Source organism: Equus caballus, chromosome 11, assembly GCF_041296265.1.
Source record: "Equus caballus isolate H_3958 breed thoroughbred chromosome 11, TB-T2T, whole genome shotgun sequence".
NCBI lineage: Eukaryota > Metazoa > Chordata > Mammalia > Perissodactyla > Equidae > Equus > Equus caballus.
The window spans coordinates 50,017,501-50,036,552 of NC_091694.1; the positions used below are offsets into that span (position 1 = coordinate 50,017,501).

Below are 19,052 nucleotides of genomic sequence, written 5' to 3' on the forward strand. Positions count from 1 at the left end.
GAGGATTGGCCCTGAGCTAACATCTGTGCCCATCTTCCTCTGCTTAACATATGTGGGACGCCTGCCACAGCATGGCTTGATAAGCCGTGCTAGGTCCCGAACCTGCGAACCCCGGGCCACTGAAGCAGAGCACGTGAACTTAACTGCTGCACCACCAGGCAGGATCAGGCCTCCTTTTATAGCCACACACGATTATAGTTAATGCTTTTATAATAGGATTTATAGTCTTGAATTTTGTTCAAGATTACATTTTTTTAGATTACTAAATAACTTATGTTTCTGTAGAAAGTTTTAAAAATTCCAAAGTATGTAAAAAATGAAAGTCCCTTCCCCACCGTCGCCCACTCTCTAGAATTAATCATTGCTAAGACTTCAGTGTACACTTTTTCAGGTATTTTTCTATGCTTACTGTTGACAGAGTTTATGTTTATTATTGGTAAAGTTTTGAAAGTTTGAGGAGATTTTTGTCCATGGAGAGAACACCCTAAAAATATTTGTATTTTATTTAATGCTCAATTTATTAAACATATCTATAAACAGAACTTCGAAAAATAAATTTTAATATTTAAACATTGATTGCAAACTTCATTAAATCTCCTTAAACAATTTAAACTACAATTACAAATTTAATATGATGATTCTTTTGAATATACTTTAAACAGTACACAAAATACACACAAATACAATGATTACAAGACCGACTGTCATTATAACTTAAATCTATTTTAAAACACCAACACAATGGATTTAATTGATTACTTCATTGATTTCTCCTTGTTCTTGTTTTTCTCTAGGGATAAGATACTTTCTTAAGGTTATTAAAATACTTCTTTTGATGTTTTCTTGGTGTTACTGAAATCTCCCCCCGCCACTCGCCCCAAGACTGTTGTCTCAGATCCTCTATGTACTGAGGCTATAGAATTGGGCTTCTCAGCAGATGGATTCATGCTTGGGGCTCTGAAGCTTGTTGTTTCTCCCAGGGAGCTGTGTTCCAGCAAAACTTCTCCTGTTACCCCAATAAGTCTTTCAATGTTTGTATCTTCCACATAAATTTTTAGTTTCTGCGATCTGTCTGTCCCCCCTGAAATGATGTATTCCTTTAGTTTCACTTGGCCAGACTTATAGAATCCCTTGTTCTGTCATTATGACATGTTGACTTGCTTCGTTAGTATTATTTAAAATTCTGCATGCATTATTAATGCCCTATTACGGTTAAGGGGGTGTCTTGGGGATTCATCTTCTGGGAGAGAAGGATTGGGTTGGCTCCTCTTTAGGACATTTGGCTGATTCAGCAATTCAGGACACCCTTTCTCCTTGGTCACGGAGTGTGAGCATCAGTGCTGGTTAGCTGGCTGACCCTCCTTTCTACCTGATAATCACATGTAGCCGAGTGTTCTTATCAGTCCTTCCCATTCTTGGAACAGCTCCTATTTTCCCCCAGACTGTTTGGCTCACACACCATTCCCTGTTTTTATTCTTTTCCATTTACCGATGGAAGTGAGCATATATGTGTTCATTATAAACAGAAGTGTACTTAGAAGAAACACACACGCTTATGTAGAGTAACATTCCCTTTCTTATTAAAACCTACAAAAACTTCAAAAATCCCAAAATAATCGCTCTCTTTTGGATTATACTTTTTTGTAATAGTTCACAGTGACTTTTCTCTTTTTAATATTATTATGGATTTGGGTTTTTCACAAACTCATTGTAGGAGACACCCTTGGGTGCCTACCTCCCCATCCATTATCCCGTCGTCCTTGTTGGCGAGGGCCTCAAATGTGTTTGTGTGTCCATCCTTCCCTGGTTAACTCAGGGGCAAATCCTGACTGGCTAAGATGATCATGATGGTTCTGTTTCCCTTGCTGGTTTGAAGGATTTGGGTTTGGTGCTCAGTTTTGGCTAAAAATAGATAAGGAAAAGGTGCTGGATGGTTTCTGGGAAAGCTTCCTCTGCTCTTAAAAAGGGAGGCACAAGAAGAAATGGTCCTTCTTTTCCCACTGGATGTTGTTGTCTGTATGGGATTATTAGAGTGGTAGCGGCCATTTTGTTAAGAAGATAACTCATTGAGGAGCTGACTCATGGAGGACGGAAAGATGGAAAAACAAAACCCTGGCTCCTTGAGGATGCTGTTGAGCCACTGAACTAAACAACCCTAGGGCCAGCCTACCCTATGGACTTCCTATTTTCTGAGATAATAATTTTTCTGTATTGTTTGAACCATTTTGAATTGATCTTTTGGTTACTTGCAACATAAAGCATTCTGACGCATTTATCTATTGGAATTAACCCTATTTATTATTTAGTTTTGCTCCTCAAAAGGTCACAACACAGCCAGTCAGAGCCTCTCTAATTGCACATCTTGCCTGTGACTTTCTTGAGAGTGCTCTTACTTTTTTAGCAACAATAGCATGTTCCAGGCTTATCCTGAGTTTTACCTGCCCCCAGCCATGGAGTCAGCTACCCCCTAAGAAGTCCAAGTTTCTTTTAGTGGAGAATAATATTATAGACCAAAATCTGGGCTCTAAGGAGTTGATGTATGTAAAAAGGACCATTGTTACTTTGGGACCCTTTAGTAGTGATAGAGCTGGAAAAGGGCTAATTTTCCTAATATATAAATAGTCCCTACAAATCAATAAGACCAAAATCCAATAGAAAAATGGAATAGCTAGTTCACAGAAAAGGAAATACAGATGGCTCCTACAATATGAAAAGATGCTCAACCTTATTTATAATAAGAGCATGCAAATTAACATTACACTAGGGTAACATTTTTCACCTAACAGATTGGCTAAGGCAAAAATGTTTATCAACACACTATTGACAAGAGTGAAGGAGAATGGGCACTCCCACACATCAGTGGACTCATTGATGGGAGTATAAATTCGTACAGCTTGTATGGAGAGTAGTGTAGCAATTTGTGCCAAAATTATATATGCTTTTGGCTTAGAAATTCCATTTCTAGCATTTTGTATACAGATATATTTACATCTGAGAAATGATGTATATACCAGGTAATTTCTTTCAGCAATAAAAATTTTTTATGGTTACAAAAGATTGCAAATAACCTAAACGTCCATTTACAAGAAATTGGTAGAGTATATTATGCTTCATCAAAACAATGGCAGCCTTAAGAACAAGGAAGCTATTTAAGGACTGATGTGGAATGATCTCTTGATTTATGTTGCAAACTGGGGGGAAAAAGGTGCAGAACAGCGTGTAAAGTGTGCTACCATGTGCAGAAAAAGGACAAAAAGGATAGGCATGTATTTACTTGTGAATGGGTGCAGATCAGTGACTGCTGGGGGTGGAGAAATTAGGGGGCTTGGGGCCAAGAGGGAGGGAGACACCAGTGAATACCACTTTGTACCTTCTAAACTTTGAATCACTTCCCACTAAAAAAATAAACAAGAAAGTATGCATTACAGATGTATTTCTATTGACCTCCTTTGCTTTACCAGGCTTAGAGCACGTCACCCCATGGTGGCACCACAGCTGGATTTGCTATTCCCTTATTAGTTACATTGCCTGAGAGTTATTTGTTTGCCTTTGTCTCCCCCAAGGGAAGGATTTATTTATAATTGATCTTTCAGTTCTGTGTGTTTCAGTTAATACTTATTGACACCCCCAAGCCCTGATACTGTGCTAAATCCAGGGGAAACAAAAGTGAGTATGTGGTACTGGGTGGGATTGTGGTCCTTACCAAGGAGGAGCTCACCTTAGCAGGGGATATGGACATACAAACAAATTACTGTAGTATTTGTTTGCAGCAGCGCAACGGTAGAAGTATGCACCGGGCGAAAGCAGTCGAGAGGAAAGCTGATTAGCTCTGGTGAGGGTAGTGGGGAGGGTTGGAATCACCAGGAAAAACTTCCCTGAGAAATTGGAGTCTAACCAGGGTTTAGAAGGCTGGATAGAATTTTCCAGGAGGAGGGACTGCAAGCCAACAACACAGTGGGTTCTGGGAAACACAGGGCTCCAGGCCAAAGAGAGAGACAGGATATGAGGGTGGGATGAGGTTGGAGAAGGGCTGGCCAGGTTAGAAAGAGCTTTAATGTCAAGAAGTTTGGATTTTTATCCTGCAAGCAACAGAGAGGCAGAGGCTTTTAAGCTAGAAAGGAATGAACCCCAGAGCTTGGCACGGGGAAAGCAAGAAAGCTTCAGAGTTGGTCAAATTAATTCGGTGGCCTTAATGTACTTTCCTCAAATGCTGCTGCAGACCAGGTCTCCTTGCCCGTTTCATCCTCTCCTACAACCCTAAGCACGACCCTTGGCAGAGGTGAACCAACTCATGAGGCCAGTGTGTGTGTGTATGTGTGTGTGTAGACAGAGTGGGCTTCCCAGCCACCCACACCATCTGCCTGCTGGGCCAGGCTTCGATTCCTTCTTCCTACATGTTTTCTGCCCAAATTCTCATCTGCTTCCTCCTTCTATCCTCCTCCCATCAAGATAATGGTCCGAATCCCCTGGCCCCACATGGCCCCGCCTTCTTCGGCTTCGGGTTGAGCTCTGGGCGGCGCAGAGCTGGGAAGGGTTGGCTGGAGAACTGCCATCCACGGCCCCGATCCCTGGCAAGGCTTCTGAGGGGCGGGGTCTTGGGCCCCATTATTTAGCGCCTCCACTCTTTTGTCCCCCCCCCCCAGAAGGCGCGAAACATCTTTGGGCAAGATGGGTCTCTACCGCGTCCGCGCGTCCACCGGGTCCTCGCTCCACGCAGGCTCCAACAACCAGGTGCAGCTGTGGCTGGTCGGCCAGCACCGGGAGGCGGCGCTCGGAAAGCGCCTGTGGCCGGCGCGGGGCAAGGTGAGCTGGCCTCAGGCGGGTAGGGTGGGCTGCACCTCTGTCCCCAAGTCCGTCAAATACCGGGGAAGAGGAGCGCCCTGCCCGCCTCCAGCTCCTTCTCGCGGCTGAGGGCGCGCGCATCCCGCGCAAAGAGCGCTCGGAGGCCGCAGGGTAGAGCGCTTTAAGGCGGTACGTGGCACACAGTCAGCGCTCAATAAACGTTTCTGCCGCCCAGTCTCCTTGGAATTGAGAGGATACTCTTGCGCGCCCGTCGTTCCACAGAGCTCTCTTTTCTTGAAACTCAGAGGTCCCTAGAGAGGCCGTGCGTCTCCTGTTTCCTCTATTCTTAAAAAACTATTTCAAACTCTACTGTTGCTAGATCTTCCACCTTGCGGGCTTTATCACCCGAGGTGGGGTGGGATGGAGGAGCCGGCGGAAGGCTGGGGAGAAGAAGCCAAGAGATGAGAACACTCTGAATTTCCCGGCCCACTTCGCCTCTCCCATCACATCTACCTGGTATTTGTCCCTGGCTCTCGGTACTTTTTCCCTCTGCCGACCCCCAAATCCCATCGCCTGTCCAGCTCTCTCCAAGACCCCTGATCCGGATGTCCGTCCCATGGACGCTTCAAAGGAACACGCCCAAGTGAGGTCCCCTCCTCTTCCCCCACTCTCAGACCTCTCCTCTGGTCTCCCCCACGTGTCACTGGCGCCTGCCTCTCTCTTCACCTCTGTCTAACTAAGAATCGAGCGCTGTCAATTCGATCTCCTGGACATCTCCGGCATCCGTGCTCTGATGTCCGCCCCACCCGCGACTACCGATGTCCCCTGGAACCTACGTCACTTTCATCCTCTTCACCTGCCTCACTGCTTTCGCTTCTGCCCTTTCAAGCCCTTCTGCAGCCAGAGCGATTTCTTCCAAATACATTCCCACCCCTAAAACATTCCCCCAGCTTAAAACATTTGAATGGCTTCCGCTTGTTTTCAGCACCAATCCAAAGCCCTTGGCTTCACCTTCGAGACTTCACTATCTCGTCCTCCTCATCTCCCCACGTCTCGCGCTCCAGCTCCAGCTCCACGACGCTGCTCGCCCTCCCCTAGCCTCTGCTGTCTCAGTTTCCTCTCCCTGGCACGCCTTTCCCCCAGCGTTTCCTCTCTCTCACTCTGCCTGGCTAAGCCTTTTTCATCTAAAGGGCTCAGCTTAGATGGAATGTCCTCCGGGAAGCCTGCCCCCAGGCCGGGTGGGGCCTCTGTGGGCACTCAGCCTTGGTGAGGGGGTCGGGGGGCGCCGGTGTTTCTCAGCTGCAATCGTCTGGTTTACAGTGTGTCGTCCCAGGGCCCATGGCGCGGCGCCTGGTGCCCAGTGCCCAGCTCAGCGCTTGGCACAATCAGTGACAACAGGGAGGAAAAAGTGCAGGAAGGAGTGCACCTCCCCATCGGGCTGAGGAATCGAGGCATCGACGACCCAGGAAGGGGTCGTGGAGCCACCTGCTGGGTGCGCGCCCCCTTTCTCTTTCTGGTTCCCTTTGCGCAGCTTTCCCAGAGGCCCAGCGGAAGGGCGTCCAGGGCTCAGTCCAAGCGCCCCTTCCGGAGAGGCCCACCTTGCTGACACTCTTTTGTCGCCTGCAGGAGGCAGAATTCAAGGTGGACGTGCCGGAGTTCCTGGGACCGCTGCTCTTTGTGAAACTGCGCAAGTGGCACCTCCTTAATGATGACGCGTGGTTCTGCAACTGGATCTCGGTGCAGGGCCCCGGGGCCAGCGGGGACGAGTTCAGGTTCCCACGTTACCGCTGGGTGGAGGGTGACGGAGTCCTGAGCCTACCCGAGGGCACTGGTGAGCACGGCGTCGGGGTGTGAGGAGGGTTCTGGGGCACTAGAGAAGTTAGAGGGAAGGAAGAGGAGAATAGGGCATGAGGGCAGGAACCCGGAGGGCGGGGCCTTTGGAAGCGGCGGGTTGCTGGAGCTGGCACCGAGCTGCACCTGCACCGAGGCTGCGGGAGGGCGTGGTGCTGAAGGGTCAGGGGCCGTCGGAAGGGCGGGCTGAGCAGGCATCCTCGGCAGGGACAGGGGAGAGGCTCTCAGGAGAAGCCTCATTGCCCATACCCTCCTCTGCACTTCTAGGCCGCACGGTGGTAGATGACCCCCAAGGCTTCTTCAAGAAACACAGGGAGGAGGTGCTGGAAGAGAGAAGGAAGCTATACCGGTTAGCCCTCCTCCGCCTCTGACTCCTCCTGCCCCCCAGTGAGCTGCCGACACTCCCCGCCCCCCCCCCCCCCCAACAATGCCTGATTTCGCTGGCCAAGGGGTGAGAACAATGGGGGCTGGGTGAAAGGGAGGTGTCCTGGTCTAGTGGAGGACAATGGGCTTATGGACTGAACAGGGCTGGACCAGCCCAAGGTGGATGCCCGGGGTTGTAATGTCTGGTTCTGAGAATTATGTCAAACCCTTCGCCTATCCTTCCCTGAAGGCTGGCAGACCTAGCTGTCAAAGACTCTTTAAATATTCTGACTTGCTGGAAGGATCTGGATGACTTCAACAGGATTTTCTGGTGTGGCCAGAGCAAGCTGGCTGGTCAGTACCTGTACCCAAATATTTCCCCTGGGACCCTTACCCCCAGATCCCATCCAATCGAGGGAACTAGGTTTGGGAGACCAGAGGCCTGGGTCCCTCTGGTAGGCTGGGGTCACGTGGGGATGGTTTGGGCAGGGTTGGAAGGACCAGGAGCTTGGATCCCCCAGCATGCTCCCCAACTGCCATCCCTAGAGCGGGTGCGGGACTCCTGGAAGGAGGATGACTTATTTGGGTACTAGTTTCTCAACGGCACCAACCCCATGTTGCTGAGGCGCTCCACTCGCCTTCCTGCCCGCCTAGTGTTCCCTCCAGGGATGGAGGAGCTGCAGGCCCAGCTGGAGAAGGAGCTCCAGGTACGGACATAAGATCCCTAAGGAGGCCACGTGGAAATGGGGGGCGGGGTCAGCATTTGGGCTGCTGTGGGGTCCATTGTGGGCCAGCTTGCTGCCAGATGGCAAGAAGAAATTCTACAGGAGAAATCTTGAGTGATCCTGGAGAAGTGCAGCTCCATGGCCTTCCTCCCTGAGAAGAAATAGCATATTGTGGAGAAAGAGTGTGTGATGGGTGATAGAGACAGAGTCAAAATGAAGAGCTGTAACTGGGCCTTGGAGCTAGGGACTGAGGGAGAGTGTGGAGTAAGAGAATCAGGGTCAGGGCTGGGGTGGTTAATCAGGAGTCAACAACTGAGAGAGAAAACCCACGGGATTATAGGGTGAGACAGATTTGGGTTTGAATCCTGTTTCTGCTGTTTATAAGCTGTGTGACTTCAGGCCAGATACCTATCCTCTCTGATCATCTGTTTCCTCTTTTATAAAACTGGGGCTAATTCAAGTGCATGTAAGAAATATATGAGGCAATAAGCACTCAAGATTTCTCCTGTAGAATTCCTTCTTGCCATCTGGCAGCAAGCTGGGCCCACAGTGGACCCCACAGCAGCCCAAATGCTGATCCCACTACCCGTACAAAGTAGGTGGTGGAGACAAGTTGGATACCTTCTTTTTCTTCTTCCTTCGGGGAGTCAGGGTGGAGGGAAGATGCCTTACACTGATGGCAGCCCTTGCCCTTGCCCCCATCCAGGGAGGCATGCTGTTTGAAGCTGACTTCTCCCTGCTGGATGGGATCAAGGCCAATGTCATCCTGTGTAGCCAGCAGTACCTGGCTGCCCCTCTGGTCCTGCTGAAGCTGCAGCCTGATGGGAAACTCTTGCCCATGGTCATCCAGGTGAGAGGACTCATCATTTTTCTCCCCAGGGGTTGGCCCTCTTGGCTCAGCCCCTCGCCCAAATTCACTGAGTACCGGCTCTGTGCAAAGGCCTTACGCTAATGTGCTGGGGAGGCGTGAAAGGAGGAAATGGGCAGGAGTTTGACTTTAAGAGGTGCAGTCTAGCTGGAGAGAGACCGGGCAAATCTGAATAAGCTCCGGTAATGAGGAAGTGCCTGAGGACGGAGACAGTCTGGGAGGGATCATTGGAGGTGGGGCGTACCGGGCCTTGGGAGAGGATGGGACTTAGATATTCAAGCAGGACAGTCAGGACCCCCCGCCCCCAGGGGAAGGTGGGCCGGGCAGAGAGGCTGAGGAGTGTCCGAGAGTGAGGAGTCAGGTGATTCCCGGCGGCCAGCTGGGCAGGGGTGCTGGGGACTAATGTGAGGTGAGGGGGGCCAGGCTACAGCGCGCCATGGATGCCAGGCTGAGTATGAACACAGGAAGCTGGTGAAGGCTGCTGTGAAAGATGCTGCAGGCATGTTATCTGGGCACTAGGGTTTAGGATGGATGGGAGAAGGGAGATGCTAGGCAGGGATTAGGGCACTATGCTACAGCTATTGTCCAAGGTGGAGGTGATGGGCTCAGAGGTGGGGAAGAGCTGTGGGAGTGCAGAGGAGATTTAAACTGGCCTGAATTCAAGGAGAGAGAAAAAGGAGGAGCCAGGCAAGGCACCTGCAGAAATAGGACAAATAAAGAGGACAGGACGCGCAGGCAGGCTTGCATCTGGCCAATTTTGAGCTAATGGGGAGACATTCAAGTTGTAATGTCCAGCTAGTGACTAGCTGAGAACTGGAGACTTAGTCAGCTGTGTAGAGGTGGAGCTGAAAGATCAGAGAGAGGCTGAGATTTCTGAAAAAGAGTGTGGGATGAAGGCAGAGGTGGGTTTGAATTTTGTCCACACCGAAGGGACTGAAAGGGGAAGTGGAAGCTGGAGAAGGCAGCGTGAGGGCAGAGCCGCTTGCACAATGTTAAGGAGCTGAGTGGGCAGGAAAGGGAGGGGAGGAACAGCGGCTGGAGGCGGGTAGGAGCAGCCAGGTGGAGAAAGCAAAGCAAATCTGGAGGAAGAAGGGAGAAGTTAACCAAACAAAGGAGGGGAGTCTGTGGGACACCTGGCACTCATCCCTTCTCGCCCTGGCTCCAGCTCCAATTGCCCCGTGAAGGGTCCCCTCCACCACCGCTTTTCCTGCCCACGGATCCCCCGATGGTCTGGCTCCTGGCTAAATGTTGGGTCCGTAGCTCTGACTTCCAGCTTCACGAGCTGCAGTCTCATCTTCTGAGGTGACACTTGATGGCTGAGGTCTTCGCTGTGGCCACCATGAGGTGCCTTCCATCGATATATCCTATCTTCAAGGTAACACCTTGTTCCCTTCTCTCCTGCCTGCCCCTCTCTGCCCCATCGCACAGTCCCACCTCTGGAGGTGCCCTCTCTGCGGCGTCTCAGGTATGGCGGGAGCCAACCAGTGAAAGGCACGAGAGCAGGGAGTGAGAATTTCAACAGGGTGATATCACCTCCCAAGGAGGTGAAAATGATTCATCAGCAGGGTAGGGTGGTGAGAAGTCTTCCTTTTCTTTATGTATAAAGCACAGATATACATACAGTATGTATATAGTACACACAAATGACTGAGGATTCCATCCAACAAGAGGGCACCATGCAAATACATAACAGATTTTCCAGCCAGCTTTGAAGAATTCTAAAACAGTGACCCATAGGCCAGTTGGAGGGGCTCAGGTCAACAGCAGCAGCCTGGTTTATTACAGGTAATTAGAGCAGAGTATTCACCTATTCACTTTTTTTCGTGGGTGCCTCCCATGGGGCAAGAACTGTTCTAGGTGCCAGTGCTGAGCAAGACAGGTGAGGTTCTGATCTTTGGGGATTTTCATTTCCATTAACGGCTAACAGACAATAAAGATTGTACTGTAACACATCAGCTGTGATAAGTACAATGTGGAGAATCCAGGCAGGGTGATGTGATGGCGAGTTTAGATTGGGTGGTCAGGAAAGGCTCCTTTGAGGAGATGACATAGAGATTGAGGATCCAGCGGTGAAATGATCAAGGGGCACATTGTTCTAGGCAGAGGCTGACAGTAAGTGCAAGGGTCCTGAGGCAGGAACAAGCTTGACATATTTGAAGAACAGAAAGAGGATGAGTGTAATGGGCAAGGGGAGAAGGTAGGTGATGAAGTTCTGGAGGTAGGCAGGTTAGGCCATGCATTCTCAGTGAGGGCAATTATGCCCCCCAAGGGGGTGCAAGTGGTTGTAGGGGGGCAAAATATCTTATTATTTTTATGTGTAAAGCATATATAGACGTAGAGTGCATAATAGATATATCTATAGCATTAAAATTGCATGGGAGGGTGAGAGTAGGAAAGAATAGCTAAAAACCCTCCTTAAAGGAGTGATAATGAAGAAAAGGTTGAGAAACATTGAGCTAGACCTTGAATAGTCATTATGAAAAGAAAAGGAGAATGATGTCTTTCGGTCATCATAGAGCAATAAGTCCACAGTTTTTGGCACTAATTACACGTCAACTGAACACTCCTGGTGTTGAGGGGCCACTGAACGTCACGGCCGTGCTTTTCCTGAGACCTGGTACCTTTCCTGCTTTTTACCCCCTATTTCCTGCAGGGACCTGCCCCAGCTCTCTTCTGACCTTGCCCTTCCCTGCTCTTCTCCCTCTAGCTTATAATTCCCCACCTGAGATACACCATGGAAATTAACATCCGGGCCAGGTCTGGGCTGGTCTCCAACATGGGAATTTTCGACCAGGTATGAGGAGAGACAGGGGGATTCTGGAGTTCACTCTCCCTCCGGCTCTGGCCTCGAGGCAGGTTGATTGGCCTGACTGCCTGTCCTTGCTCCTCAGGTGGTGAGCACAGGTGGGGGAGGCCACGTGGAGCTGCTCAGGCGAGCTGGACCCTTTCTGACCTACAGGTCATTCTGTCCCCCTGATGACCTGGAGGACCGGGGGCTCCTGGGCGTCGAGTCTTCCTTCTATGCCCAAGATGCCCTGCGGCTCTGGGAAGTCATCTTTCGGTGAGGCAGCGGGGAAGCAGGGCTGGTGGAGGTGGGAGTCGGGGAGGAGGCTAGGAGAAGAGGAGGTCTGTGTCTGAGTTGAGGGCTGGGGGTCCTGACCTGGCCGTGTGGGCAGGGAGCAGAGGGCCTGGTGGCTCCCTGTCGGCTTCAGTTCTCTGGCCCCGACCCCTTGGCCAGCAGATATGTGGAGGGAATAGTGAATCTGCATTATAAGACGGACGGGGCCGTGAAAGAAGATCTTGAGCTGCAGACCTGGTGTCGAGAGATCACTGAAATTGGGCTGCTAGGGGCCCAGGACCGAGGTAAGATGAGCCCCTGCCCTAATACCTCCAACAGGAGAGAGTCCTCCTTGGAATCTCCCCAGAATCCTTTGTACTTCTATGGAAGCTTCCAGAAGCATTTCCAACCCCTATGAAAATGCCCAAAGGCACCCCCAGATTCCCTTTCCACTCTACCAGAGACAGGTCCCTGCCGCATACACTGAGAACCCCTCCAGGTCCCAGATGCAGTGGGACCAGTGGTTGTTCATAAATGTTTAACAACTGGCTGTCTGAAAGAAAAGCCTGATTTGAGCATTAGCGCATTTCCTTGGTGTAAATATTCCCATGATGGCTACCAGTGTGATGTCAACCAGTTTGCTAAATGCCTGAAAATTTCGCACAACTGACTCTTGTGAGCCAGTATGAGCTCACAGTACCCTACTGGGCGGGACCCTCCCAGCACAGCTCCCCACTTCCCCACCCAAGCCACTCTCACGTCCCTTCCCACAGCAGTTCCTGAGAGTCCTGGGCGCCCCTTCTCCCCATCTCGTTCTCCCCTCCCTCCCTCATCTCTCTGAGCTCTCTTCTATGCCTAGCCTCGCAGGTTCTGACTCTCCTTATCCTTTGCAGGGTTTCCTGTGTCCTTAGAGTCCCGGGACCAGGTCTGCCACTTTGTCACCATGTGCATCTTCACCTGCACTGGCCAGCATTCCTCCGTCCACCTGGGCCAGGTACTTACCAGAGGTGGGCAGCTGGGCATTTGGACCTGGATTGTGGGACAGTGCCGTGCGTAGGTGGGCTAAGGGGTTTTCATGCTTAGCAGACATAGACTCTAGGTATCTGCCCCTTCTTAGCTGGACTGGTATGCTTGGGTCCCTAATGCACCCTGCACGATGCGGCTGCCCCCACCGACCACCAAGGATGTGACGTTGGAGACGGTGATGGCAACACTGCCCAACGTTCATCAGTCTTCTCTCCAGATGTCCATCACTTGGCAGCTAGGCAGACGGCAGCCCGTCATGGTGAGAGCCAGGTGCCCGGCTCCCTGTGGAAGGGGGCACCTTCAGGAAGGTGTGGCACTCCAAACTGAGGGTCGTAAAGCGCTCAGCTGCCTCTTTCTCTCCATCCCAGGTGGCTCTGGGCCAGCATGAGGAGGAGTATTTTTCGGGCCCTGGGCCCAAGGCTGTGCTGAAGAAGTTCAGAGAGGATCTGGCTGCCCTTGATAAGGAAATTGAGATCCGGAATGCAAAGCTGGACATGCCCTACGAGTACCTGCGGCCCAGCCTGGTGGAAAACAGCGTGGCCATATGAGCGCCCCAGACCTTTGGTTGTTTCAGCCCCTTCTACCCAAGCCATGACCCCACCCCTTAGTGCTCCCTGTCTTGCTGTCCCCAAACTCCACCCTCCTCTTATCTCCCACCCTCCTGAAGAGTCACCTTTTCATTGTCTATGCCCACAGTGGACAGATTTTACCCTAGATGCACTACCTGGGGGCCTCATTCCCCCTTCCTCCCTCCCTCTCTTCCTCCCTCATCATTCAGATCTTCCCCAGGACAGATAACAGCTGTGGGTATATACACTGTTTCAAGAGTAGAATAGGGTAATAAAACATACCGCTTCACACCTTTTATAATTTTGAAACTAAATCAAGTTTAACAACAACAAAAAGATATTTTAGACTAACAAAAGAAAAGAACTAAGATCCAATTATCCTAAGTAAAATATTGGCAAAAGAATATGGCACATCTTTTTAACTGGATGTTATTTACCACCTGATGGAATTTGCCGCCTGTCCTGAAGCCAGACACAACACAGAGCAAACCGTTTCATTTCACGGCCCACTTAGACAGCGATAAATGGACGTAAACTGTTTGAACTGAGGGAGCTGCTCCCAGCTGGCAGGTATCTGGCCTTGGGGTTTTGCCTGAGGGATCCCTATCTATAACCCATTTGCACTTCACCATTTGGGAAGCCTCAAATAATAGTAAGGAATCTCATGATTATTTTAGTGAATGAAAACAAAGGAATCAATAAAATCCAACTTCTGTATCTGACTAAAATTTTGGAAGAATAAACTTGGAAGTTTTGTTACTTAATATGATCATCAGGCCAGCCAGTGGCTGAGTGAAGTTCCCGCGCTCTGCTTTGGCGGCCCAGGGTTTCACTGATTCGGATCCCGGGCACGGATGTTGCACTGTTCATCAGGCCATGCTGAGGCGGCGTCTCACATGCCACAACTAGAAGGATCCACAACTAAAAATACACAACTATGTACCGGGGGTCTTTGGGGAGAAAAAGAAGAAGAAAAAAAAGATTGGCAACACTTGTTAGCTCAGGTGCCAACCTTTAAAAAAAAAAAGATCATCTGTGGATATTTTAAGTCAGAAGCTAACAGTATACATAAGCCAAAATTGTTTCCTTTACAAAAATGTGAACAAAGTTGCTTCTTGCCCCTAATTCTATTTAATTTGGCAGAAGATGTGTGGATGATTCTCGGTCTGATCTTGAAGGAAGAATAAGAAAGAAACAGCTGAGAGGTGGGGTAGAGTTTACTTCTGGGATCCAGGAGAACCCACAAGGAGGGGGGAGAAAGCATGACCCAGTCTTCATGTCAGAAACAAGGTGGCACCATCGTATGGTGAGTGGTGCAGGGCGGGAGGAGCTCAGGTTAGGAGAGAAGCCGTGGGAAGGGGCAGCCTCATGAAGAACAGGTTTCATGCCAGGAAATTAGACTTGAACTTTAGGAAATATCGAAGGATTTAAGTAAGAGTATGACAGGGTCCTGGAAGTCAAGCACTCACAGAGGCACCCTTCTCCTTGGGGGCCTTGCTGTCATTATTGGTTCCTTGCCTGATACTTTCATTCTGGCATCTTTTCTCCTCCGTCCTTGACAGAGAAAACTTCAAACTTCATCTCTTATTGCTTCCTGGAAATGAATTTTTTAGAGCCACAGGCCTGTAGGGAAAAATCCAACATACACAGTCTTGATGCGCTCTAACACATGAAATTATGCCCCTTAGGTTCCAGTGAAGCTACAGAATGAAAAGTGAGGTCAGGGTGAGCGACATTATTTTTAGGTGAGTAAACTCAATTTCTTACAACAGGCATATTCTACAAATATATTTTCTTATAACAAATATATGGTCAGTAAATGGAAATTACAGTAAATTATTAAGACCCAGAGCAAGCATAGATTCAAGATTAAGAGTTACAGAACACAGGAGATAATAATAAACCTTTGTCAGGCTGGTTCAAGAGAAATCCTTGCAAATAAGCCCCTAGTGCACAGTTTGAGATAATAAGCAATAGGACAAATATACATCTGGAAGAAGGAACCTTCAGGGGCTGGCCCCGTGGCCGAGTGGTTAAGTTCGAGCGCTCCGCTGCCGGCGGCCCAGTGTTTCGTTGGTTTGAATCCTGGTCACGGACATGACACTGGTCATCAAACCACGCTGAGGCAGCGTCCCACATGCCACAACTAGAAGGACCTACAACGAAGAATATACAACTATGTACCGGGGGTCTTTGGGGAGAAAAAGGAAAAAAAAATCTTTAAAAAAAAAAAAGAAGGAACCTTCACCTCAACTTGGTTTTTGTTTATATTTTTAGTGTGTGCAAGAATATTCTGGCAAATATTCTCCAGATTTTACCTATATCCAACAAAACATAATTGCTAGCTCAGTGCCTACTTTTCTCAAGGGCCCTGCGTTGTCTTTGCATTCTTTTCAAGGTTCCTCACTCAGCTACCCATTGAGACTGGGAGCCTCTGGCTTCAGTTGCAATTTCCAGCCAAGGCTGAGGGGAAGAGTGTAGGGTTTTTCTGTGTTCAGGTATCAGAACTGCTGGCTATCCTCTTGCTCCTTTGCGGGGGGCAGAGGAGGGGTGAGGTGCAGGCCTAAGTGAGCCCAGATGCCTGGACCCCACTCCGTGAGCCACCTCCCAGCCCAGACTTCTCCCTGGCTCTTAAAGGATGAGTTTGGTTTAAACATGTGGAGGGTTGGGTGGGGCATTCCTGGCAGGAAACCAGGAGCGGGCAAAGGCCCAGAGTGGGGAGTGGGTTTAGCTGGAGCAGAATATTGGTCAATGTAGTTCGAGTTATATGGGGTGTTCTTGTGTAGTATGTCCAGGGGGTCCTAAAGGTGTGGCAGTGCACTGGCTAAAGGGATTCACGCACTGCAGGGGGCATGGCTGGAAGAGTGTTGAGACTGTTACTGACTAGTTGTCCAGAGGAACTCAAGTGGGTTTGGAAGCATTTTAACTACTTTTCCAGATTGTTCTTTTCCTTTTGTTATGTTAAGGAGATGCAATCACCACCCTCCCTGAACCAGACCGAGCCTCACCACAAGAGCTACGCCTGTGACCTTTGCCTTATTTCTAATGCTAAGGCCTCTCCAGGAGGAGCTGAGGCCTTATTACTGTAACCTGCAGTGTATGTGGGAGCATGTTTTCCAAGTGAGCCTGTGCAAGCGAATACCCACCTCTCCCTTTTGAATATTCATTCCCCATCCAAAATTGAAGGTCCCTGCTTCCCTTTGTTTGGGGACGCCATGACTCTGGAAATGGTTCCTTATGGTCTCCTATTTGCTGCAAATGTACTTTACTTTGTGAGACAACTACTTCTGGTGGAGAGTCTGATTTAACTGGCCAGGAGGAAACCCATTTTGGTTTCGCTAAGAAGACCGGCTTTCTAAGCCCCAGAGCAGGCCTGACCCCCAGGAAGCCTTCTCAAACCTAACTATGCCACGTCACAGGGCTCTCTTCCCCCTCCGACCGCCTGTTCCTGTCCCTGCCAACCTCTCTTTCATGAGTCATTGAGGATGCGACCTTGGCAGGAGGTATCTGTGAAAACGAGAGAGAAGATGTGAGGAATCCCACAAAGACAGAATTAATGGACTTGGGGATCCTTTTGATATCAGCAGGATTAGGTACGGAGGAGGAGGAAAGGGTGACTCCAAGGATTTGGGCTGGTTGGGGGCAAAAGACTTTTTTATCTTAAACTTTTAAAATTGAAGTATAGCCCATATACAAAAAGTGCACAAAACACAAAGTACTGCTCAACGGACCATCACCAAGAGAACAGTCGTGTAGCAACAGCCCAGGTCAAGAAAGAAAACGTTCCGGCTCCCCAGAAGCTCCTGCATGTCCCCCAATATTACCCTTAATTTAAAAAATACATTAATTTTAATTTTTTCTAACATAGTCTAAAGTGGCTCTTCTCCGTCTTTACCCTGAAGAAGTCCTGAAATAACGGTCAGGTCTCAGAAAACCTCTGCATAATTAACAATTTTGATATCTACAGCTTATTACATGATCAGCACATTAACATGATCATTAAATCATTATATAGTAATCTAATGATAACTGTCAGGGCTCTTGTGAGTAGAAACTGATATTTTTCTGTGGATATATTTATTTTGGTCAGCTTGATAGCCTACTGTTTTTCTGTGGCTGATGCTTCCCCAAGGGACATCAACTACAATGCAAGTCAGGAGCATGGTAGAGGAAGCTTTAGTTTTTCTTTCTAAAAATTTCCCACTGAGTTTTAAAAAAATTTAGTATAACTTTATTGAATTGAAATTAGAGTACAATAAACTGTACATATTTAAAGTATGTAAATTGATTATTTTTCGATATATGTATAAGCCCATGAAACCATCACTCCATTCAAGATAATGAGTTTGAGATTCATCCATGTTATTGAAAATTGTAATTTGTTTCTTTTTATTGCTGACTAGTATTCCTTTGTACGGATATCCCACAATCTGTGTATCTGTTTTCTGAATGATAGTCATTTGGGTTATTTCTAGATTTTGGCTATTACAGATAGAGCTGTTATGGAAAAAATAAAGCTTTGTGTACAAATCTTTGCATGGATATATATTTTTGTTCCCTTTAGGTAAATTCCTAGGAGTGTGATGACTGGATTGCATATAATGTAAACTTAACTTTTTAAGAAATTGCCAAATAGTTTTCTAAAGCAGTTGTACCATTTTGTGTTCCCACCAGCAGTGTATGAGAGTTCCAGGTGTTCCACATCCTTGTCAACTCTTGGTACGGTGAGTCTTTTTAATTTTGGCCAGTTGTGGCTCTGTAGGGACTAATGACAGTGCCCATATTTTCATGAGTTTATTAGCCACTTTTATATCTTTCCTGTAAGGTGTAAAGTGTAAAGTGTCTGTTCAAATCTTTTGTCCATTTAAAAAATTGAGTAGTTTGTCTTATTATCATTCAGTAGTATGGGTTCTTTACATATTCTGGATATGCATCCACATACACACTGCTATATCTATTGCAAGTATTTTCTCCCAGTTTGCACTTTCTTTTTCCTAATGATGCCTTCTGAAGAGCAAAAGTTTTTAATTTTGATGAAGTTCAATTTATCAGTTTTAAAAACTGTTTCATGCTTTTTGTGTTCTAGATAAGAAATCTTTGCCTATCCCCAGCAAAAGATTTTCTCCTGTGTTTCCTTGCAGAAGTTTTATATTTTAGAATTTACACTTAGGTTTATAATCCATTTTGAATTTTTTTTGCATGTATTATGTGAGATAAGGATTGATGTTATTTTTTTTCCCTCTAAAGATATCCAGTAGATCCAACATTATTTGTTGAAAATGCTTTCTTTTCCAACTGAGTGTCTTGGCACCTTTGTTGAAAATGAATTTGCCATATATGTGTGGGTCTATTTTGGAACTCTCTATTCCAATCTATAGTTCCATCTTTTCACCAATACCAACAGTTTTGCTTACTGAAGTTTTATAATAAATGAAGAAATCAGTAAGGTAAGTCCTGAAACTTTCTTCGTTTTCAAAATTGTTTTGATTGTTCCAGGTCCTTTGTGTTTCCATATAAAGTTTAGAATTAGTTTGCCTATTTCTACAAAACAGTATGGTAGAATTTTGATTGAAATGATGTTGAATTTATAGATTAATTTGGGAGAGAATTGCCATTTTAACATATTGACTCTTTTGGTTCAAGTACATGATATTTCTCTCCATTTATTTGGATCCTCTTTAATTTCTCTCAGTAATGTTTTGTGGTTTTTAATGGTCTTGTTCTAGGTCTTGGATAACTTTTGTTTCATTTATTCCTAGGTATTTATATTTTTTGGCACTATTGTAAATGGAATTGTGTTTACAATTTTA

The 19,052-nt window shown here is 47.6% G+C and overlaps 1 protein-coding gene and 2 long non-coding RNA genes across 3 annotated transcripts; 2 read left to right on the forward strand and 1 right to left on the reverse strand.

Moving 5' to 3' along the window:
* Positions 1-3,079: 3,079 nt before the first annotated feature.
* LOC138916312 (uncharacterized) lies at positions 3,080-5,905 on the reverse strand. The gene is made up of 2 exons (XR_011423459.1): positions 5,794-5,905; positions 3,080-5,222 (listed from the first exon to the last, which is right to left on the reverse strand). It is a non-coding gene; the product is annotated as an uncharacterized lncRNA (long non-coding RNA).
* Positions 4,581-13,985, forward strand: ALOX15 (arachidonate 15-lipoxygenase). Its single transcript, XM_023653385.2, is given in 13 exon segments — positions 4,581-4,803; positions 6,409-6,613; positions 6,901-6,982; positions 7,247-7,350; positions 7,543-7,703; positions 8,428-8,571; positions 9,755-9,964; positions 11,297-11,383; positions 11,481-11,650; positions 11,831-11,952; positions 12,541-12,641; positions 12,765-12,932; positions 13,042-13,985. Coding segments are annotated over 13 exon segments (1,869 nt in total). The 5' UTR covers positions 4,581-4,668; the 3' UTR covers positions 13,222-13,985.
* An 873-nt stretch (positions 13,986-14,858) lies between these two features.
* On the forward strand, positions 14,859-17,772 carry LOC138916311 (uncharacterized). Its single transcript, XR_011423458.1, has 2 exons — positions 14,859-14,987; positions 16,209-17,772. It is a non-coding gene; the product is annotated as an uncharacterized lncRNA (long non-coding RNA).
* Positions 17,773-19,052: the final 1,280 nt, after the last annotated feature.